At 35.8% G+C, this 24,151-nt stretch overlaps 1 protein-coding gene across 6 annotated transcripts in view; it reads left to right on the forward strand.

Annotated features, from left to right (window-relative positions):
• ATP13A3 (ATPase 13A3) overlaps nucleotides 1-24,151 on the forward strand; it is a 79,451-nt gene that overhangs the window by 42,541 nt on the left and 12,759 nt on the right. For all 6 annotated transcript variants that reach the window (XM_059884753.1, XM_005201490.5, XM_024989650.2 and 3 more), the window contains 15 exons: nucleotides 1,404-1,520; nucleotides 2,133-2,150; nucleotides 2,294-2,447; nucleotides 2,544-2,664; nucleotides 6,097-6,221; nucleotides 7,887-8,062; nucleotides 8,598-8,720; nucleotides 8,798-8,877; nucleotides 9,800-9,842; nucleotides 9,931-10,040; nucleotides 10,322-10,418; nucleotides 11,334-11,406; nucleotides 13,059-13,236; nucleotides 14,158-14,345; nucleotides 20,279-20,367. In XM_059884753.1, the coding sequence (XP_059740736.1) occupies nucleotides 1,404-1,520; nucleotides 2,133-2,150; nucleotides 2,294-2,447; nucleotides 2,544-2,664; nucleotides 6,097-6,221; nucleotides 7,887-8,062; nucleotides 8,598-8,720; nucleotides 8,798-8,877; nucleotides 9,800-9,842; nucleotides 9,931-10,040; nucleotides 10,322-10,418; nucleotides 11,334-11,406; nucleotides 13,059-13,236; nucleotides 14,158-14,345; nucleotides 20,279-20,367 (1,692 nt within the window). The remainder of the gene's footprint in view (nucleotides 1-1,403; nucleotides 1,521-2,132; nucleotides 2,151-2,293; nucleotides 2,448-2,543; nucleotides 2,665-6,096; nucleotides 6,222-7,886; nucleotides 8,063-8,597; nucleotides 8,721-8,797; nucleotides 8,878-9,799; nucleotides 9,843-9,930; nucleotides 10,041-10,321; nucleotides 10,419-11,333; nucleotides 11,407-13,058; nucleotides 13,237-14,157; nucleotides 14,346-20,278; nucleotides 20,368-24,151) is intronic.

The raw sequence follows: 24,151 nt of genomic DNA on the forward strand, positions 1-24,151 counted from the left end.
CTTTGATAAGCTATTCTGACTGATAAGTTTGATCCCACCTCTCCTCTATGTCCTTTGTGTTTATCCTGGGCTACTGTTTCCTTATTGCTGTGTCCACCATTGTATTTCAGTTCTACTCTGTTTACTTTTACAGTGTTATTTCTTTTCCTGTGTGTTTGGTTAATATTTTGAAAGGTGGGGGTAGGGGGATGAGTGACAAAGTTCTCTGCCGTCTTCTGAAAGCCCACAGTAAATACTCATCAACTTTAATTCCTTAAAAGAGGCCCACTTCTTTTATAAAGAGTAAAACAAAGTGTAGTTGATTCATCTTGATATTTTCTAAAGCTTTTCTCCAGCTGATTTCAGTAGATTTATTGCTCTGTATGTGACCCTTAAAAAGTGGGCTTAATAAGTCAGTTTGTATAGTAAATAGCATGCTTTTTTGACTCTGAGATGTTTTGATATCTGATCTTAGCACAGAGTATCTATGGAATGTTTTTACATAACTAGGCACTGCTGTTATTTAAAGTGATTAATACCATGTAAGATGCATGACAATTTCAGAGGTGTTAAAATGTTTCTTAAGAATTGTGTAAAATTGGCTAATTCAGCATAGCTCTCTTCCCCATCATTTTCCCACTCATGATTCCTTCACTTACAGAGTGAAATTAGTTTCTTATTCATATATGTGTATTCAATATAAGTTTTTTTATTGAATTTTCCACCAAAAATAGTTTAATATTAAATTTCAAGGAGCTAGGATAATTGTGCTTTAATTAGATGTGTTCAGACTGGGAAAACTGGGCTTCCCTGGTGGCTCAGTGATAAAGAACCCACCTGCCAATGCAGGAGATGCAGGTTCAATCTCTGGGTCAGGAACGTCCCCTGGAGAAGGAAATGGCAACCCACTCCAGTATTCTTGCCTGGGAAATCCCATGACAGGAGCCTGGTGGGCCTACAGTCCATCAGGTTGTGAAAGAGTCGGACATGACTTAGCGACTAAACAATAACAACAAGCTGGAAATCTAAATTTACGATTCCTACCTCAGTGAGGTCCTGACCCAGTGGTTCTACTAAACATATCTGAGCTCTGCATATATTGAATCCTCTCCTGTTAGCAAGGAATCTCTGGATGATAGACTAAAAATTTTTGAAACTGCAGGGACCTTCTGTATTTTACAGAACTAGTCTCTAGACTTAATTAGTTATAGGAACAATATTAGAAGTTTTTCTCTATTTCTTTACTGACCTCTGCCTCCCCTCTCCCACAGGTTACTAGGACTTTAAAACTAGCTTTATTTATATTTTGTTTTACTTAAAAAAAAAAAAAAAACCTTAACTGAAGATAGCCATAATGTTTTATTTTAAAATGGAACCAGTGAGTTGAATTTATGAGTTTCATGTGTTGATTGTTTTCCTTTCAGATTCTGGAAGAAGCAACTGAAGAGGAAACAGCACTTCATAATCGAATTATGCCAACTGTGGTTCGTCCTCCAAAACAGCTGCTTCCTGAATCTGCACCTGCAGGAAGCCAAGAAATGGTATGGAACTGCTTGATAATACTTTCGGTGCTCACATTTTCTCCTCATTTTAAAATACTGCTGGAAGATGGAATCACACGTCCTTTTTAAAACTCTAATGCAGATATGAATATCTTTACTGCATTTATCAGAAACTACGCCTGGCGTGTTGGAGGCATTCCATGTAAAACACTGAGATTTAATTCTCAGTGCTGTTCTTTAATTCCTGCTTACCAAGCAGCTTAGAGCCTTGTGATTTAGATACATGGTGGTGAAGACTTTTAGTTTGCATCTGTATTCCTAGGATTTAATAAAAAGAATATGTGGAAGCCTTTGTTTTTAGGTTAATTTTTGAATATATACCTCTTAGTTCATTTAAGAACTTAATATGTTAATATTCCTAGAATAGCAGAGTGTTTTAAAATACTGAAGAATAAACTTTTCTTTTTTAAGAAATGGGAGCTAGTAGAGAAGCAATCTTAAAACCTGACTTTGAAATATTAAAAATTCTGTGTTGTTTTCCAAATAATTTTTTGAGGATACGCAGTTAATTTTTTTTTTCACTTGAGTGTGTTAATTGACTTAATCTGTACTTTTACTTTATTCTTTTTGTCTTGTTTTTTTTTTTTTTAGGAGCTGTTTGAACTTCCAGTAAGTGAAGAATGTTTACTCATTACCTAAGTATATCTTAAAAAAAAATTCTTTTTAATTGCGGTATAGTAAATATACTGGTATATCTGTTTTAATTCTTTGAAAAGTAATGAATGGTTTGTGCATCTTTTGAAATTCCGTAGGCTGTTTATGAGATAGGAATTGTTCGCCAGTTCCCATTCTCCTCTGCTTTGCAACGAATGTGTGTGGTGGCCAGGGTGCTCGGGGACAGAAAGATGGATGCCTACATGAAAGGGGCACCAGAAGTCATTGCTGGTCTTTGTAAGCCTGAAACAGGTAAGGACGCAGCAAGGCTTTGAGTGAAATTCTGATATTTGTGTAAGCTGGTAATCACAGTTCTAACAATGACCTCCATTTTCTCTTTTTTAAAAGTTCCTGTTGATTTTGAAAAAGTTTTGGAAGATTATACCAAACAGGGCTTCCGTGTGATTGCTCTTGCACACAGAAAATTGGAGTCAAAACTGACATGGCACAAAGTGCAGAATGTTGGCAGGTAAACGTTGATGAATGGTTTTGCCTACAGTTTTTCCAATAAGACATCATTTATGTTTATGAAAGTCTTGTGCAATCATTTATATTCAATTTATTATTTATTAAGTAAATGATTATTGGATATGTGCAAATATATAGCATAATTCAGTGTTTTAGGCAATTGAGATAAAAGTATAACTCCCTGGAACTATTTTTAATTTATTTTTTAAATGTTTATTGAGTGCCTGCTATGTGTTGGGCATGTTCGAGGAACATAATTATGTTTTTGGTAAACATACTTCTACAGAAGTTTATTTTCCAATGATCTACAGTTATTCCTTGGTATCTAAGGGGATTGGGTCCTGGACCTGCCATGCAGATTCAACTGTGGATCTTGTACTGATAGTATTTATTGAAAAAAATCCATGTGGAAGTGGACCCACACAGTTCAAACTTATGTTATTCAAGGGTCAACCGTACTTGCTTTTGCCTAGTAGTTGAAACCAAGTGCTCATTTGACCAGAGTATCATGAGTCACAATAAATACACCTTCCACCCTCACCGCCAAAGGTCAGATGGCCATTACCAACATCACATTTACCTCCAGTTATAGCTGTATTTCACATTCAAGGATTGTCCTGTTATAGTAAAACTAATCTAGCCTGATCTTTTGAAAATAACACTTTTGGTTAGGAATATTTTATGCTGTACCTAGCATTTCAAAGCAGAAGGAAAGATTTATTGGCTCTCCTGCTAATTCTGCCTATCAAATAGACTTTTCTTTTCACATCCCCACCGTCATTGTCTCTAATTCAGGGACTTAGCTTTTTTCTCCACTTTTTCTTTTGTCTAATCTGTGTACCACACTCTGTCCACTGAGAGGTCTTTAACATTCAAATCTTATACCAGTCTTCTACCTGGAATTCTTATAATAAATGGCTCCCCATCACCTTTCAGAGGAGTTCTTGATCAAGAATATAAATCAGGAAAGAAACAACGAAACACTTAATTTTTAAAAAAGGGTAAATGATACAGATAATTATCAGAAGAGGGCATATAAGTGGCCACTGAACACATGAAAATAATGAGACACTTCAGTTTTGGGGGAACTACAGAATTAACCACAACCAGAGTTTTTTCTTAAAGTTTACAAAATTCAAAAGATTGATGATATCAAGTGTTAGCGAAGGCTTGAGAAAAATTTAACAAAAATACTGCTGCTGAACTATTGTAAATTCATAAAGAACTTGCATAATACCTATTAAAATCTAAATTTACTTATGCAGTTTGACCCAGCATGTACAGTCCAAGGAATTCAGCCTAAAGAAATATGTCTATGTTAGATAAGATTCAAGTTAAAATAGTGTAAATATCATAAATATGATAGGGGTTAAATTATGAAGCATTAATACTTCTTTTAATTATTCTGAGCTCGTTAGATGAAAAGCGAAGTGCAGTGTTTATAGTGCAATTCCATTTTTCTGGATGAAAATTAAGGGAGTGGAGTGGATAGCTAAATAATAACTGAAAGGAAAAGCAACTTTAGGAATTCTACCCATTAAAAGAGAATATTAGGGGGGATTTGGCCTAAGAAGGGGCATAAAAAAAGCAGCAGTAATCAAATGGTTTGAGGCATATTTGTGATTAGGAGCCACACATGTAAAATACTGTATCCTAATTCCTACGAAGGGTACATTAGAGTTGCCTTTCTTTATAGCTTTGCCTTTTGCCACTCCTCCTCCCAGACCTTAAAGACTGAGAATTGAGTTGCCTCTAGTTCTTGAGCCTCTCTTTCAGGCAACCTTCCAGCCTTGGACCAACTATTCCGTCTGCCCAGGATACCCTACCCTCCCTATCAACTCTTCTCTCTCTCTGATTCCCTTCCTCATCTTTCAGTCAAGATCGTCTCTGTGTTTCCATTCTACCTGTGGGAACAGGTTTTGGGATTTCTCTTATAGCTTGAACCTGTGTATCTTGAATTGATTATTGTACTCTTCATTAATTAGAGGGCAAGATTTCTATGACTGGTATCATTCATAGAAGAGTTGGGAAACCGACTGCAGGCAGAAACCAGTACCGGAAAATGGTTACAGAGCTTTGACCCAGTAGTTTCACATTGGCACAGCTTTGTGCTTTGAAATGCATTTTCAAGTTTCAAGACTTATTTCTCCTGTTACCTCCAGCAGTATCATTTGTATAAAGTTTTCTAATTATTCTCTTAATATCTTTACCACCCATTGTATAAATTATATAATTTTAAAGGTATTTAGACTTAGTTGCTGTTTACTTAAGCACCCTTATAGTTTAATTTTGTGTAGAAAAATCACTTGGTTAATCCAAGTCTGAAATTTTGGTCCCTAATTTCAAGCCCTGCTTTCTCCATTGAAGAGAGTATTTCTGTAATAGAATCCTATTACTTAGGATTAAACCTATAGGTTTAGTTTAAGAATGCTGCTATCGCTGAACAGACTTCTCCATTACAGTACTGAAGCACATATTATTTTTGTGTGATCTCTTTGCTTGCATGTCTGTTTCCCCACAAAAGGGTCTTGAGAGGAGGAAGAGTAGTAGTGTTAGTCACTCAGTTCTGTCTGTCTCTTTGTGACCCCATGGACTGTAGCCTGCCAGGCTCCTTTGTCCAAGGGATTCTCCAAGCAAGAATACTGGAGTGGGTTGTCATTGCCTTCTCTAGAGGATCCTCCCAATGCAGGGATTGAATCCAGGTCTACATTGCAGGAGGATTCTTTACTGTGTGAGCTACAGGGAAGTTGAGAGTAGAGATCATGGCTTTTCATCTTTGACTTTCCAGTGACTTGTGTAGTACTTGGTGCATAGTAGATAATCACCTCTTTGAAGGAACAGCATCTTGATAACTACTGAAAATTAACATTGTAGAAGACCCATCTCTGGGTCCTGAATAGATCTCATTGTTGGACTGCTAATAGTTTTTGCATCGTACTTCCAAGATTAAGATTTTGATCAAGAGTTTTATAAAATTCCCCAAAGACTTGATAGTGAATTCAGTATAACTGTTGAATGTGCCTGTGGTACAGTTTTTTCCTTTTCTCTTAACATTTAAATTAAGGTATGTTGTGTGGGAGGGCAGTAAGGAATAGATATATTTTATGTTCATTCATTTTGTAGGTAGGATACAAGATGAATATTCCTTAGTACTAGAAGAGTTCTGTGTCTTATTACAAAGATATACATTTCCTAAGAATCTTTATATACCCATGTTTCAAAGGGCAGAATTTAATTTCAAAATGTATTTCTTGGGAATTACTTCTTCAGATTTAAATTTTTTGAGGTTGAACTCACAAACTTATACATTTATTCAGCATATAAAATGTTTTTAATTTATAAGTGATGGCTATTTTAAATTGCATTATCAACAAAGTGAACAAATGCTTGTTCTCTTGACTAAATCATTACGTTAAAATTTCTTTTTCTGCAGAGATGCCATTGAGAACAACATGGATTTTATGGGATTAATAATAATGCAGAACAAATTAAAGCGAGAAACCCCTGCAGTACTTGAAGATTTGCATAAAGCCAACATTCGCACTGTCATGGTCACAGGTTAGACTGTAAAAAAGGACACACAAAAAAATTGAGTGTGATTCTTAGAGTTCACGTTATCCAATATTAAGGAATGATCAGTGCATTATAAAAGCCTACTCGCTACTATAGAATTCCATCTAATACTGCATTATTATCTTATAAGTCAAGTAATTAGATTTATCATAGAGTATCTCCATCCTACGTTGCCCTGTTTCAGCTCTGAATACTTTTCTAAGATAGAGGACAACTTCACAATACACTTTGGAAATCCTTTAGATGTGTTTATAATAAGTATAATAAACTAGTGGAGGACATACTATAAATATTTAGCTGTGCTCTTTTTTGTTATCTCTCTTTAATCATGTTTCTTATAGCATTTATTTTCCTTTGCTTGTGTTAGTTATTTGTAGATTTGTTTTCTCTACTAGAATATAAGATTTTTGAGGATTAAGAATATGATTGACTTATTTTGGGATTGTCTATAATTTTTAGAACTGTGCCACCAGATACATGGGAAATGATTGGTTAGAATTATATTTTTATATATAGAATAGTACATGTATTATTGTTTGAATGTGTAATAGTGAAAAGAGCCATTTTTTGGTTTCTTTCTTGACTACTGCATTCAAAGGATTCTCTTGGTGTTAACACTGTTGATAATATTAGATAATTACCATTTCTTAGCTGTATGAAATTGTGGCAGCTCTAAAGTTTTCTTTCTTAGCAAAGAATCAGATTTAAGGCATTCACTTTATAATGTTTATGTGTTCAGTAAGAGACTTAAAGAGAAGATCTGTGTATGTTTTTATGTTTAGAAACTCTGAGGTCCATCTGATACCAGATAGCTTAAGTAACCAAATTTATTAGCGTCCCAGCAATTCTTGGTTCTAGTGACTTTGCTTCAAAGCTCTTTCTGTCTGTATCGCTTGTCCTTGCTGTCTTGCCATGACAGAATATGGTGTGTCCCAAGAGGATCTGTCAGGTCACAGGAAGACATGCTTGGAAACAGTGGGTAGGATTAAGGGAAGAGGAGACAGTAGTACCTCTGTTCTGGTAGCAGTGGGCTCCCCAAACCTTTGCCTGCTTCTCCTGTACATTTGTATTTTCCTCCTTGATCTTGTCTTTACCAGTGTCTTTAATACTTTCCTCTCATGACTGAGAAGTTGTCTGTCTTGCTTCTCTTTATGTTTTATAAAGATTGTATACTTGTTACTTTGCCTTTTTTTGTTTTTGTTGTTTTTGTGTGTGTATGTGTGTGTGTAATCTTGCCTTTGTAATTGACTTTTTTCTTTATGTTGTGCTCATATTCTTGTATAGATTACCAGTCACTCCTTGGTTATTTCAACAATACTTATTGAGCACTGTGCCAAGCACTGAAGGGGTACCCCTAGTGCATGACTCACAAAGGTTGAGAATGTATTTGACTTTAACAGTTGTGGGTGAGAATGTTCTGACTATTTAGTATCTATCTTCTTTTGATTTGAGGCTTCCTTTGATATATGTATGTCCTGATTAACTTTTAACTCCAAGATAACTTTTAAATTCCAAGAGTAAGGACTATACATTAACTTCATTTTGCCCAGCCCACTCATGGGGGCTATAGTAGATTCTCAGTAAATACTTGTTTAATACATTTATATTTTCATTTTAATGTTAATGTATTTTCAATGTTTTGAAAATTAGGTGACAACATGTTGACTGCCGTCTCTGTAGCCAGAGACTGTGGAATGATACTACCTCAGGATAAAGTTATTATTGCTGAAGCATTACCTCCAAAGGATGGGAAAGTTGCCAAGATAAATTGGCATTATGCAGACACCATAACACAGAGTAATGATTCATCAGCAATTGACCCGGAGGTAATGTCAAGTAGAGTTTTCTTTTTTGAAGCTTGCTTGTTTTAATTTATTCTGAAATAATAAAAAGTGGCGCATTAAAACTCAACAAAACAAAAAATTAACAAAAACAGAAGCCTGAGCCCTCTCCTCAGAGACTTGGATTCACTAGAATGGGGCCAGATGGAGTATCTCAGTGTTTAAATTTTGATGTTTGTAGCCAAAGTTGAAAAGCACAGTTTTATACTATAAGAATCCCAAGTATTTATCTTATTTTAAAAGTAGTAGTAAATGGTGCAGATGGTCCATGATATTTGGCTCATGGATCATTTCAAATTGAAGCTGATATTTAGACTTCCATAAGTGTTATTCTTTAAACAAACAATATAGATGGATTATCTTAAAATTGAATTTTCTTTACCATTCAATAAATGTTTAACACAGCATTTTATATAAAACATCAAATGCAGAAATTTAGTTTTGGGTCAAATATATTCAAAATAGGATTCTTTTACTTGATCTGGCTGCCTAAATACTGTTCTGGATATCTTATACACAGGCTATTCCAATTAAATTGGTCCATGATAACTTAGAGGATCTTCAGGTGACTCGTTATCACTTTGCAATGAATGGAAAATCATTTTCAGTGATTCTGGAGCATTTTCAAGACCTTGTTCCTAAGGTTAGTGATTTGGGTATGTATGTTTTCATATGAATATATGGCAAACAGTATGTTAAAGAAATTCATGTTTTTTCCAGTTGATGCTGCATGGCACTGTGTTTGCTCGTATGGCACCTGATCAGAAGACCCAGTTAGTAGAAGCATTGCAAAATGTAGAGTAAGTATTGGTGGGTCTTGTTTTTGTTTTGTTTTGTTGGCCACACTGCACGGCATGCAAGATCTTAGTTCCGTGACTGGGGATCCAACCCGTGTTCCCTGCAGTGGAAGCTCTGAATCCTAATCACAGAACTTCCAGGGATTTTCCTGTTTTTGTTTTTTAATATTTATGAATTGTAGTTTTGTTTTCAAAACTAGAAAAGTAACTAATATTTCATGTATATAAATGTGTCAACTCTAAGACAGGTAAACCTCTTTAAAAGAGACTTCCTGGTGGCTCAGTGGTAAAGAATCTGCCTCCAAAGCAGAAGACCGAGGTTCTCTCCCTGGGTCGGGAAGATCCCCTGGAGGAGGAAATGGCAACCCACTCTAGTATTCTCTCTTGGACAATTCCATGGACAGAAGAGCCTGGTGGGCTATAGTCCATGGGGTCCCAGAAGAGTTGGACATGACTTAGTGACTAAGCAACCAACAAGTGCTTATTTATTTAAAGTACATATCTACCATTCCTCTTCTAGGTGATATCCATGAGGTAGAGTTCATTTACTCAGCTTGATAGAAGTCATGTTGCAGTTTTAGTAAATAATGATGTTTTCAAGTTTTCAAAGGAGAAATCTTTACTGATAGCCTTAAAAGTAAGTACTAAAGACTAGGCTGGCCTGAGTCCTTTGTGCTAAAGATTAGGCAATTGAGATGTCCATGTGATAGAAATAGAACAGTGACCCAAGTCATTTGAATTGTAGGCTGGTGCTATTTGCAGAGTAACATGCCTGTGGTCATTATAATGAAAAGATTCATTAGTTAGCACTAGGGGAATCTTAGTTTGTTAACTCTTCCTAGTACCATACTGGAGGAAATCGGAAATTAAAAGTTGTGTATTTTAAGAAATTAATAAAAATCTTAACGTAATTTTTGTTTCTTAGTTACTATGTTGGGATGTGCGGTGACGGTGCAAATGATTGTGGTGTAAGTATAGACTTTGTGATTTACAGTTCTTTCTCTGGCTAAGTCAAGTACCCAGGACTCAAAAGAATCTTCTTCTTTAATCCATTAGGCTCTGAAGAGGGCACATGGAGGCATTTCCTTATCAGAGCTCGAGGCTTCAGTGGCATCTCCCTTTACCTCCAAAACTCCTAGTATTTCCTGTGTGCCAAACCTTATCAGGTAGTATACATTAGAAATCTTGCTCTATTAATACAGAAAAAAAGGTCATAGAAAATAATATGAATTTGTTTTAACGGTGTGTTAGTGTACTTGATCTGTAATGCTTTAGCAACAGATTGATTGCTACTCCTCATTTCTTCCAGTTCTGCTTTGGCTTAGTTCTTTTTGGCAAAAAGTGCATTGTTGTAACTTGAATGTTGATTTATCTCTCAAGATATAATTGTGGTTTGGAGGAGGCATTTAGAATACTTCTATTCACATGCCAACATTTGTTTTCACAGGGAAGGCCGTGCAGCTTTAATGACTTCCTTCTGTGTGTTTAAATTTATGGCTTTGTACAGCATTATACAGTACTTCAGTGTTACTCTGCTGTATTCTGTGAGTACTGACATTGCCAACAGAGATGGTACTTAGTGTTAAGACATTTAAATTAAAAATATTGGGCATATATGTTTCAATTTGAATATATTCATTAATTGTGAAACTTAAATAACTTAGCACCTATAAATTTTCCTACAGTTTACTGAATTTTGAGTAGCAAATTGAAAATCTCGTTAATCTGGAACAACATTTTCTTTAAGGCCAGCAGCTGTGGCTTCAGCCTTGTGAATAAAAGATAACTGTATTCTTTTTTTGCCTTTAGCACAGATTGGACATTTTTTTTTTCAGAACTCTTCAAAATGTCAAGCTGTGACATATTTTAGAATTGCAGTTAACTTTGCTATACATTTATAAGAAAAGGCCAGAATGAGAGAAGATGTTTCAGCTGTACTTTTAGGACTTGTGTAAACAAGTGATGTCCCTAGGTACGCCATGGATTTTGTGGTTGAAGTGATCTCACTTTAGATTTTTCTCTGAGTGAACATTGGTGAGATGCCCAGGAGTCTTTGTGAAACTATCCCTTTTTACCATATGTGGAAAATATCAGGAGGGATGGTGTTGGATATTAAGAAAGCTTCAAGATACTAATTTTCAAGAATGTTGAATGGGTAGAAGTCTGTGCTTTCTTTTTGCCAAAAAACTTTTTAAAGGTTTTTATTGAATGGATTTTCAGAAGCTACCTTTTATACTAATATATTAAATTGTAAATATGTTCTATTTCACTAATTTAAAAGCAAATGTGTTTAATTTTTAAGCAGGCCAAGTGTTATTTTGAAGTTGTCATTATTGGGGGGAAAAATTAAAACCAAGGAGGAAAAAGCTAATAAAATCAGGGGGAAAATAGTATAAAAATGGTACTATAAGAATAGTTCCTGAACTCTAACTATTTAAAAAAAAAAATCCCTTCTGTAGATCTTAAGTAACCTGGGAGACTTCCAGTTTCTCTTCATTGATCTGGCAATCATTTTGGTAGTAGTATTTACAAGTAAGTATTTTGTTTTATTACTGTTTTTAAAGCATAGGAAATTCTGATGTGGCTTATTAAACTTTGGTAAATTTACATGAACAATTATAACACAGTGCACATCTTTCCGTTTTCTATGTAAGGTTCTTTTATTTCTGATTGTTTATATTTTGCCACATTTTTTTTATTCTTTCTCCATTTTTTTCTGAAATATTTGAGAATATGTTCACATTATCATGCCCTTTTGCCACTGAATGCTTTAGTATATATTGCCCCAAACTCATTCTCTTATCCAGCTAAACACCGTTATAAAGACCAAGAAATTTAACATTGATACAATATTACCTAACTCATACCTGTGTTCAAGTCTTGTCATGTGTTCCAAAAATAACCCTTATACCCATTTCCCCCCCTAGTCTCTTGGCCCGGGATCTAGTCCAAGCTCACAAACTTCATTTAGTTATCATATCTATTTTATCATCTTTAATTCAGAATACTACGTTCAGCCTTTTGTGGGGGGGAACTTCTTGATGTTGACATTTTTGAAAGAAGATAATCAGTTATATGGGTTTGTCTGATGTATTCTCGTTAGACTCAGGCTATGCATTCTTGGCAGGAATATCAAAGAAGTGATGCTGTGTCCTCCTGAGTACATCATATAAGGAGACAAGGTGTTGGTTTTGTTTCAGTATTGGTGATATTAACATCAAAATAAATAATGATGGTAATGAGATATGGTCTGTTTAACGGTATGAAAATTCACAAGTCCATATACTGGAAATAAATAAGTAATTGTGAGAGAAGGGAAAGCTCTTCCTTATAGTAAAATGCTAACTAACAATATAGAAGGAATGATTGGCTTATGCAGTGGAAAGACCCTGGTCTTATTGACATTTTAGAATAATTTTTCGTTGTGGGGGTACTATTTTGTGTTTCAGGCTGCTTACCAGTATCTCTGACCTCTACTCACTCAATGCCAGTAGCACTCTCCCATTTGTGACATCCAAAAATATCTCCAGACATTGTGGAATGTTCTCTAGGGGTCATACTTTGGTTGTGAACCACTGAATTTGACAGTCTTTAGTGAATGCTAAAACTAGTGAATGGAAGTCAATAAGAAACAGGATATTTTACACAGTCTTTGCATCTTTCTACAAATTACTTATTAATTGCAAAGAGAAAAATAGAAATATTACGGTGGAGAAACTTGGCAGCCACCACCTTAATAAGTGATCAAAGTCTTTTTTTAATGTTATTGTTATGTTTATAGAGTTCCAAACCTTTGTTAATGTCTCCTTAAGAGGAAGAAATATGTATTATTTTAACTGTAGCTTTACAATTAAAGATTCAGAAATAAATTCTTAGTTAAACATATAAGAGTGGTGATGATATGTGCTTCTATTTAGTATGCTTTTTACTTGTACTAGTGTTTCCTTTGAATTTTAGTAGAGTAAAAAGTACTCCTGAGCCATTTCTTGAAAAAGCTTAAATTGTTCACTTTTACAGATTACTTAAACATGTATGGCATCTGGCTTGGTTTTTGGAGATTTTTCATGTTAAAGATTTGTTAGAGAAAAATAGTTTTTCTAAGTTCCTAAATGAATCTGATTATGTGTTTTATAATGACAAATTAATTTAGATACAAACCTTTCCTCTCTTTCTTCTCAATGTAGTGAGTTTAAATCCAGCCTGGAAGGAACTTGTGGCACAAAGACCACCTTCAGGTCTTATATCTGGAGCCCTTCTCTTCTCCGTTTTGTCTCAGATTATCATTTCTATTGGATTTCAGTCTTTGGGTTTCTTTTGGGTCAAGCAACAGACTTGGTATAAAGAATCACATCCATATTCATAGTAAGTTGGTCAATCCATTAAAAAAAAAATGTGTAGAGTGTATGGGGTTGCAAAGAGTCAGACATGACTTAGAACGACTGAACAACAACAGCAATGTATATGCATGTAAAAATATGTTTAAATTTATGTAAAAATTGCATGCAGCTTGATTATACATTTAAATTATTTGAATTGCATTTGACTTTATCTGTAGGAAGATGGTCAGGCCAGGTCCTAATAATCATGACCCAAATGGACCAGTTTCTTAAGTTGCTACTGAGCCTTGCTTTCCTTATGTGTAAAATGAGAAAAGTGAAATTAATTACTAGGGTCTCTTCTAAACTCAGAGTATTTATGTGTCTAACTTCTCTGTCCTCACTTTGGGAAATGACATTTTGAAACTTAAAAAATTTGAGTAAAAGTATTAAGGGGATCTTTTATTTGTTTATGAGCTGAATGTTTTCCAGTTCACAAATTATAACATTTTTAAAATTAATTACACATAGATAAACATAAAGTCTCTTTACCTTTACTATGCTGAAAGTGCATGGTCAGTCACTCAGTTGTGTCCGACTCTTTGGGACCCTGTGGACTGTAGCCTGCAAGCTCTCTGTCCATAAATTCTCCGGGCAAGAATATTGGAGTGGGTTGCCACTTTATCCTCAAGAGGATCTTCCAAACCCAGGGATCAAACCTGCTTCTGCAGTGGCTGGTGGATTCTTCACCACTAGCGCCACTGGGGAAGCCCCGTGCTAGAAGTACTCCGCAAATTAAAAGAGTGGGGAAAGGGTTTATTAAAAATAAGAGGGGCTTATTAATTAATGAAGTTTCTTTCTTCTAATTTTTTTAAATTGACTGGAATGTGACTAGAAAGAAAAATTGGTTTCCTTTGGGACATAGATACTGTGTTTACTAATACAAGGGTTTTTTTGTGTGTTGTAGTGCTTTTAATACAACAGAAAGCCTAGATGGGAATTCTTCGCATGTGGATGATGAAACCAATCCTGATAAACATAACATAGAAAATTATGAAAATACCACAGTATTTTTTATCTCCAGTTTTCAGTACCTCATAGTGGCAATTGCCTTTTCAAAAGGAAAACCCTTCAGGCAACCTTGCTACAAGAATTGTAAGTCTGGCATTTACTGTGATTTCCATCTTGCTTCCCTTCTTCAAAAGTAATGCAGGAGTAGAGTTAAAGCTGTCCTTTCAAAATAAATAGATCTTCACAAATAGTATGAACCTAGTGATTTAGATGTTTACGGTCTTGTTTTATTCTCGTGATAGCTGCCACCCTAGGTTTAAAATTAAAGTCAGCAGTTCTAAACATTCCTGGTTTTCACATCCTATTCCTCTGGCTCCAACTTTTATTTTTACAGCCCATTGGAAAGTTAGAATTAGAAGCAAGAACAGAGGCTCCTCACTTGGAACAGTGGATATTATACTTTCCATCTGGGTGGTCTGCACAGTACCAGCTCTTTTCTCATTTTTGACACCGTTTGAGCCAGTATTCACCTGGAGTTCTCCATTTCTGTCACCTTTACATCTGCCGCAGAAGGGGCCAGTAGAATGGAGGCTTGTGCCTATGAAAACTTGTTTGCCTGTGGCTGTAAAAGACAGCATTTTGATTGATCACAGTTAGGGTTTTGGGGGGGGTGGAATTATTCACCTTATGTAAGTTGCTGGTTTTAAGAAATTGAAACTGCAGTAATTAATATATCAAACAACGTTAATTTTTTTTTTTTCATATAGGATTTTAGACTTTTGCAGTATCTTGGGGTGAATAGTGATTATTCTCTTGCTGTAAGGAAGTCCCAGTGTTCTGGTTGGCACAGTGTTGGGTCGCAGCTTTTGGTGTCTCATAGGAGGGATTACTGTGCACATCTCCGTCTCATATAGCGTTTACAAAGCATATTCACATATGTTGTCTTATTTAGTTTTTACTTCTACCCTCTGGTTCTTAGGGCAGGTTTATTACTTTATATTTTAAGCAGGTAAGACTGTTCAAAAATTTAAATGCCAATAATAATTGAAATTTGTTTTTACTTTTTTCCTTGAAAAATGACCTGATATTTCTTATCTAACAAATGAAGACTGTATTACTGAAAATCATATTAAAACCACTGGGGACAAAAGGCCTTGCATAGAAGGTTTATCATTGTACTTTTTAAGAGAACTTCATAACTAAAGTTACATTGTTATAAGATGAATTTGTCAAACTTAAGGTTGATATATTTTATATTTAGTTGGGTATCTTAAAATTATGGCAGAAAGTGAACAGGAACTAAAAAGCCTCTTGATGAAAGTGAAAGAGGAGAGTGAAAAAGTTGGCTTAAAGCTCAACATTCAGAAAACGAAGATCATGGCATCCGGTCCCATCACTTCATGGGAAATAGATGGGGAAACAGTGGAAACAGTGTCAGACTTTATTTTTCTGGGCTCCAAAATCACTGCAGATGGTGACTGTAGCCATGAAATTAAAAGACGCTTACTCCTTGGAAGGAAAGTTATGACCAACCTAGATAGCATATTCGAAAGCAGAGACATTACTTTGCCAACAAAGGTCTATCTAGTCAAGGCTATGGTTTTTCCTGTGGTCATGTATGGATGTGAGAGTTGGACTGTGAAGAAGGCTGAGCGCCGAAGAATTGATGCCTTTGAACTGTGATATTGGAGAAGACTCTTGAGAGTCCCTTGGACTGCAAGGAGATCCAACCAGTCCATTCTGAAGGAGATCAGCCCTGGGATTTCTTTGGAAGGAATGATGCTAAAGCTGAAACTCCAGTACTTTGGCCACCTCATGCAAAGAGTTGACTCATTATAAAAGACTCTGATGCTGGGAGGGATTGGGGGCAGGAGGAGAAGGGGACAGAGGATGAGATGGCTGGATGGCATCACTGACTCGATGGACGTGAGTCTCAGTGAACTCCGGGAGTTGGTGATGGACAGGGAGGCCTGGCGTGCTGCGATTCATGGGGTCGCACAGAGTCGGACATGACTGAGCGACTGATCTGATCTGATCTGATCTTAAAATTTCAAGGAAATACTGAGCATGCCCAAGGGCAGCTAAAACATCTATCAAAGAGCAAAACTAGTTGGTAATAAGCAAGACAGTCACACCAGGAAAGTTCATTTTAGAGATCTAAGTAAGTCCACCCTATTAGAAATTAGATGCCTATTTTCAAATGCATCTTTTATATTATTATGGGAAATTTCAAAAAAAATTAAAGGCTTAAATATTTTTGTATTCCCATTTAACTTCAAATTGATTTAAATAAACTCAATTGTTGATGGCCATACTTTTTTTTTAAATGTATGTTAAAAATGATATTTTAGTAGAAATATAGACACAAAACCTTTGTCCTTACTGTTACCAGCTTGTGCGTTTCTGTCAGTAGTTATGGAAGTGCATACTGTCATAAAACATGCCTCCTGGAAAATATAATAGAAACAGGAAAGTCAATATATATTAATACATACTCTGCTGATTTTCACATCTTGTCTGTCTGTCTGTGATTGAAGTCCCCTGATCTTGGAATGTAGTTGATACTGGTAAGTAAAGAAAGAAAAGTAGAGAAGAAAGTAAGAAATCACAGAAAAGTATTACTCTATAAAGTGATATACAATGTAAAGTGTAAATATAGATGGAGAAGAGTAAGGGAAAGGTTAAGGCTTTCCTAGAGTGGACATTAGCCTTTCCTTTTCTAGAGTACAGAAAACAGGTCTTCAATGGGGCCTGCTACTTGCTGTTCTAGATATCTAAACAGTATAATATATTCAGTCTATCTTGAGGTGGTTTTTTTTCAAGAATTAACCTCAATCTTAGGCATGTAAGGCTTTATAGAGTGTTTTGCTCACTTGTAGTGGTTCAGTTTGATTCTAAGTAAAACCTAATTTCAGTCTGGTTACCTATTTTTGATGTTAGTTCAGCCTAGTTATATTTTCGTGCTTGACTATGCTGTCATTTCAAGGACCGTGATGACACGGATGTAGTTCTAACACTCTCTCTTAACTAGATGTGATTTCTTGGGATCTGGCTTCAATTTTTGCTACACTTTAAAAAATTGGATCCCTATAATTTACTGTTTGTGAAATCCAGGTTCTTTTTCAGTTTTTGAAGGCATTATTACTGACTTGCCAGTGTCTCTCCTGTTCAGGCCTGTGTGTTTTTTCCTTGCCTGAATTGCTTGGAGCAGATACCTAGAGGCTCTGAAGGATAAGGTGACCTTGTAAAGACAAGTAACTGGGTAAGGAAGGAAGGATTAGGAATAAAAAGACTTGAAGTTTGTGGCTGTAGGTCAGACAATCCTGATTGGTATTTTTGAAGAAGGAGCAAGAGGTATATGTCAGAGCCATAGACAAGTATTTTGGATCTATTTACTCTAAATAGGTTTTTGTTTTTGAGTTACTTACTAAGGTAAATATGAAGGAAATCCTTTATGGTGCCTTATTTTGATGCCATATTCCAAAAAAAGGAACTGGTATTAAGAACAATTCTGTGACGCCAAGGCGGGGACATACAAATAATAAATCTACCCTTTCCTATAGGAGCCTCACCATATCCCCATTTTATAGCTGAAAATTTAACTATGAATGACTTGCTGATGTTCACATAGCCTTGTGGCAGTATCTGAAACAGAATCTAAACCTTTAACTTGTGGAATATTCTCTCAGCCTCCGATCACCACCAATACAGAGTTTGATAGCTGTCTTCTGGTGAAGAGTATTCATTGCACTTTGTAGGATTTACTAAGGAATCACTGACTGTGCCAGAAGATTCCAGGAGCTGAGAGCACAGTCTCCTAGAAACTCCTACCTCTACAAAATGAACACCTGATTTTTCCATTCTTGGTTGAAATTCTTATTCATTTTTCCATTTTTGTTATTATACAGATCTGCCAGCCATCTACCACCCTTGTCAAATTCCTTTGAACAGTGCCTCTTTTTCTCCCCTGGCTAAACAAAGGAAGGATTCAATTATTTATTTTCTCCTTCAGATGGAAATCTTGGCAGATTTTTAGAGGTGTGATCAAAGGTAGTGGTTATAGGAGAAAGACAGATGAGAATTTGAGAATATTGTTGAGGTAAATGTAAGAAGTTTTTCAGCTTGAGTAAAAAAAATTTTTTTTTTCTCCTGGTAATGTGTGAGAACTAGATTGAAAATCTGTTTTTGCTTATCATTGTAAAAATGCAGTAGGATTTGGAAAACATTCAATATAGGTTGTTACTTCATTGAAACAAAACATTTTCTGTCTGTGTCTCTCTGTGGCATTTATATTTGGACCTTTTTTTCCCCCAGTCCTCTTTCTGATTTAGTCTTTGTGTGTTTTTGTGTATGTTCATGTACTCCCAGCTCGCAACTTTCCAAACACTTTTTCTTTAACTAACTATATAAATATTTGAATGGCTGTGTAACATGTATTACTTTTGTTGCTACATTTATTGAATAGAATGTTGTATTTCCTGTTTGCAATTTAGTAGAAGTTTGGTGTAAAAAAAAAAAATCTAGAAAAAATTCCTTCTTTTATCTTAAATGGGTTCCAAATTTTTCACCCTGTTGGTCAGAGGCTTGTAGTGAAAAGATTCCTCACTTATGGCATGATTGGTAACACAACTTTCAGCCTAAGCTGCTAGAACAATAAATGTATATTAATATATATACAGCAACAAATATATATATAAAACAGTATTGTTTCTATAGAATAACAGTTGGCCTATAGTTTTCAACTGACATAGTAACAAATTTCATATTTACAAATGTCTCCCACATTTAGAAATATTGAACCCCCCCCCATTTACAGTCTGTAAATAGGATATTAAACTTCTTTACTCAATCTGAAGGCTTCACAATAAGGTTTTGATTATATGTGGTCATAGTAAAGTTTGAGTTTGAAGCTGACTTCAAATAGGAGCTTAGAAATAAATATTCCAGACCAAGGAAAAACAGAGGAAAAAGTTGGAATCTATCAATATAATTGAGATTATCTCTGAGCCCCCCTCATAGCTTGTTATATAAGGGTGTGCTTTTATGTGCATGTGAAAGTATGTATGTACAGTTAACAAAAGCGTCACGAGCAGAGAGTTTTTTGTTTTTGAGTTAGGAAAGTGATACAGAGTGCTGATGGATGGAATTTACCGTCTCTGCCTACAACAGCAAGCCACAGGGTTAGCCCACCCTTAAAGTAGCAGATCAAGCAATTCCTAGGTTTTGGCTAGTGTTTTCTGTGGAAATAGTTTCATGGAGGAGATTAATGAAAAAGTGGGATTCACTTAAGTATAGAGTATAGAAATGTAAGTATAGATATAGAAATATACTTACATTCAACTTAGAATGCTTCTATTTAGGATTATAACTAATACTGATGATAAATGCTATCAGCATTTTTACAATCAACAATAATTGTCTTTGCATATAGTTTTAAATGATAATCTCATTTTGCCGTAAACAGTCTGGTCTCCTGTTTGTGAATTATAGATTGGCTTGATTATCTTATAAAGCGGCTATCTGTGATAAGTACAAATACATGTCCATAAAGGTCCATCCCTTATTTTTTTTATAAATGCTGATTATTTTCACATTACATAAATAAATCCTTTGGGCCTGTATGATCTATCATATTCTAGGAAATATCATATAGCACACATTTTATATACTTCATCCACCTAAATGCTATGCTATGCTATGCTAAGTCACTTCAGTCATGTCCAACTCTGTGCGACCCCATAGACAGCAGCCCACCAGGCTCCCCCATCCCTGGGATTCTCCAGGCAAGAACACTGGAGTTGGTTGCCATTTCCTTCTCCAGTGCATGAAAGTGAAAAGTGAAAGTGAAGTCGCTCAGTCGTGTCCGACTCTTAGCGACCCCATGAACTGCAGCCTACCAGGCTCCTCCATCCATGGGATTTTCCAGGCAAGAGTACTGGAGTGGGGTGCCATTGCCTTCTCTGAATCCACCTAAATAGAAGTATTCAAGTCAAATTTAGGATTGACACTATACCAGTTGTTAATATATGCCTTTTTACTTGAACTCCCTAATTTAATTGTTTTCCTTTCTTTTCCAGATTTTTTTGTTGTATCTGTGATTATGTTGTATGCTTTCATATTATTCATCATGTTGCATCCAGTTGACTCTATTGACCAGGTTCTTCAGGTAAGGCTTAAGCACATCAGTTATTACTGGTTGTCTGAAAAATGATAGGATCTGGGATAGCAGTGGTTAATAAGATAGTAGGGGAAGATGATACATTATTCTTACACAGATGAGAGTGCTGGGTGATTGCTAGGGCTTAAGATTTATCCCCCTCCGTTGCTCTTATGTTACTGGGGGAAGAGACTAAACTGATTGTGTTTCTTTCTTCTAGTGTGTTCTAGTATAATTTTGAGCATGCCCTCTTCACGTTTCTAAAGTCCCAGTTGTTTTTCAAAGTGTTTGTACCACTGTATGAGAGCTTTTGTTCCACATCATTGCCAACATTTGTCTTAATGGGTACAAAAATGTCACGTGACTTTATAAGTAATTTTGATACACGGATGGGTAGGAGCCGTAGCCTTACCTCACATTGTTGTTTATCATGATCTTTTTGGCTATTCCTGAGCTTTTCCTCCTCCATATAAATTCTAAGTGTAGTTTGTCAAGTACCAGGAAAAGCCCTTTTGGATTTTTTATTAGAATTACACTGGGTTTATCAAAAATTGAGGGGGAGGCTCTCTCTTACTTCTTCAGAATATCTTTTTTTCTAAAGGTTTTTATACAAGTTTTTATTAGATTTATTCCTGTAGTATTAACAGGGTTTGTTCCTCTGATACGTATCTGTTTAAAATTACATTGTGTGATCCTTTTATGCTGGTGAATCAGTGCATTTATTTGGACATTCATCTCACATCTATCAGCTTTGTCAGACTTTGTTCTTGGAGTTTTAGATTCTCTTGGATTTTGTTTTAGACACTTATCATCTATAAATAGTGACTTTTTTTTTTATCACATTTTAATCCTTATGTCTTCTGTATATTTTTCATGTCTGTTAACAACATGAATGTTGGTGTGATAGTAATGTCCTTATCTCTATGGGGAGCGTTTCTAGTATTTCACCATTGGATATATTATGGGCTGTAGGTTTCTGGTATATACAATTTTACCAGGTTGAGGAAGCTTACTTCTATGGTGTTGGTAACATAAATATTTAGTTTTATCTAACGCTTATTCTACAGCTGTTGAAATGATCACATAGTGTTTCTCCCAGGAGAATGTGGTGAATTACAGTTGACTGATATTCAGATGTTGAACCAGTACTGCATTTGTAGAATAACACCAATTTGGTCATGATGCATTCTTTTTTTATATCTGCTCAATTTAGTTTATTAAGATTTTCTTCGGAATTTTTGCTTTTGGTTGCATGAGTGAAATCAGACCTAGTTTTCTTTTCTTGATGTTATTGACAGGTTTGGATATAAAACTTATATGAACTTTATGGAAGAGCTTTATTTCATTAACTTTGCTGTATTTTAACTAATTCCTTTAATGGATATTTAGGTTGTTTCCACTGTTTTGCTATTATAAACAGTGCTGTATTTGCAGATTCTTGCAGACTTCATTAAGAAAGACATATTTAGAAGTTAACGTCAGTAGTAGAATTTCTTGGTCAAAGGATGGCAAGGATATCTAGAATCTGAATTTTTATAAACATTGTATTACTGGACTCTGGAGAATTTGGCAGTTTATAGTCTTACTGACAAAACGTGCTCCACTGGAGAGAGAATGGCAAAACACTTTGGTATTCTTGCCTTGAGAACCCCATGAACAGTATGAAAAGGCAAAAGGATACGATACTGAAAGATGAACTCCCCAGGTCAGTAGGTACCCAGTATGCTACTGGAGAAGAGTGGAGAAATAGCTCCAGAAAGAATTGAAGAGACGGAGCCAAGGCAAAAACAACGTCCAGTTGTGGATGTGACTGGTGATGGAAGTAAAGTCCAGTGCTATAAAGGAACAATATTGCACAGGAACCTGGAATGTTAGGTCCATGAATCAAGGTAAATTGCAAGTGGTTAAACAGGAGATGGCAAGAGTGAACATCGACATTTTAGGAATCAGTGAACTAAAACGGACCAGAATGGGTGAATTTAATTCATTTGACCATTATATCTACTACTGTAGGCAAGAATCCCTTAGAAGAATTGGAGTAGCCCTCATAGTCAACAAAAGAGTCTAAAATTGAGTACTTAGTGCAATCTCAAAAATGACAGAATGATCTCTGTTCATTTCCAAGGCAAACCATTTAGTATCAGAGTAATCCAAGTCCATGCCCCAACTGCCAGTGCTGAAGAAACTGAAGTTAAATGGTTCTTTGAAGACATACAAGACCTTCTAGAACTAACACCAAAAAAAGATGTCCTTTTCATCATAGGGGACTGGAATGCAAAAGAAGGAAGTCAAGAGATACCTGGAGTAACAGATAAGTTTGGCCTTGGAGTACAAAATGAAGTAGGGCAGAGGCTAACAGAGTTTTGCCAAGAGAACAGACTGGTCATTGCAGATACCCTCTTCCAACAACACAAGAGACAACTCTACACATGGACATCAATACTGAAATCAGATTGATTATATTCTTTGCAGCCAAAGATGGAGAAGCTCTATACAGTCAGCAAAAACAAGACAGGGAGCTGACTAAGGTTCAGGTCATGAACTCCTTATTGCCAAATTCAGACCTAAATTGAAGAAAGTAGGGAAAACCACTAGATCATTCAGGTATGACCTAAATCAAATCCCTTACGATTATACATTGGAAGTGACAAATAGATTCAAGGGATTAGATCTGATAGACTGCCTGAAAAACTTCGTGCCACTGTACAGGAGGCAGTGGTCAAAACCATCCCCAAGAAAAAGAAATGCAAAAAGGCAAAACAGTTGTCTGAGGAGGCCTTACAAATAGCTGAGAAAAGAAGAGAAGTGAAAGACAAAAGACAAAAGGAAAGATACATCTATCTGAATGCAGAATTCCAAACAATAGCAAGGAGAGATAAGGAAGCCTTCCTCATCGATCCATGCAAAGAGATAGAGGAAAGCAATAGAATGGAAAAGACTAGAGATATCTTCAAGAAAATTAGAGATACCCAGGGAACATTTCATGCAAAGATGGGCTAATAAAGGACAGAAATGGTATGGACCTAACAGAAGCAGAAGAGATTAAGAAGAGGTGGCAAGAACACACACAAGAACTATACAAAAAAGATCTTGATGACCAAGATAACCACAATGGTGTGATCATTCACCTACAGCCAACATCCTGAAATGTGATGTCAGGTGGGCCTCAGGAAGTATCACTACAAACAAAGCTAGTGGAGGTGATGGAATTCCAGTTGAGCTATTTCAGACCTTAAAAGATGATACTGTGAAAGTGCTGCAGTCAATATGCCAGCAAATTTGGAAAACTCGGCAGTGGCCACAGGACTGGAAAAGATCAATTTTCATTCCAGTCCCAAAGAAAGGCAATGCCAAAGAATGTTCAGACTACCGCATAATTGCACTCATCTCACACGCCAGTAAAGTAATGCTCAAAATTCTCCAAGCCAGGCTTCAACAGTACATGAAACAAGAACTTCCAGATGTTCAAGCTGGATTTAGAAAAGGCAGAGGAACCAGAGGTTAAATTGCCAAATTCTGTTGGAGTATAGAAAAAGCAAGAGAATTCCAGAAAAACATCTGCTTCTGCTTTATTGACAACACCAAAGCCTTAGACTATGGATCACAACAAACTGTGGAAAATTCTTAAAGAGATGGGAATACCATAACACCTTACCTGTCTCCTGAGAAATCTGTATGCAGGTCAAGAAGCAACAGTTAGAACCAGACATGGAACAACAGACTGGTTCCAAATCAGGAAAGGAATATGTCAAGGCTGTATATTGTCACCCTGCTTCTTTAACTTACATGCAGA

This window comes from Bos taurus, chromosome 1, assembly GCF_002263795.3.
Source record: "Bos taurus isolate L1 Dominette 01449 registration number 42190680 breed Hereford chromosome 1, ARS-UCD2.0, whole genome shotgun sequence".
NCBI classification, from domain to species: Eukaryota; Metazoa; Chordata; class Mammalia; order Artiodactyla; family Bovidae; genus Bos; species Bos taurus.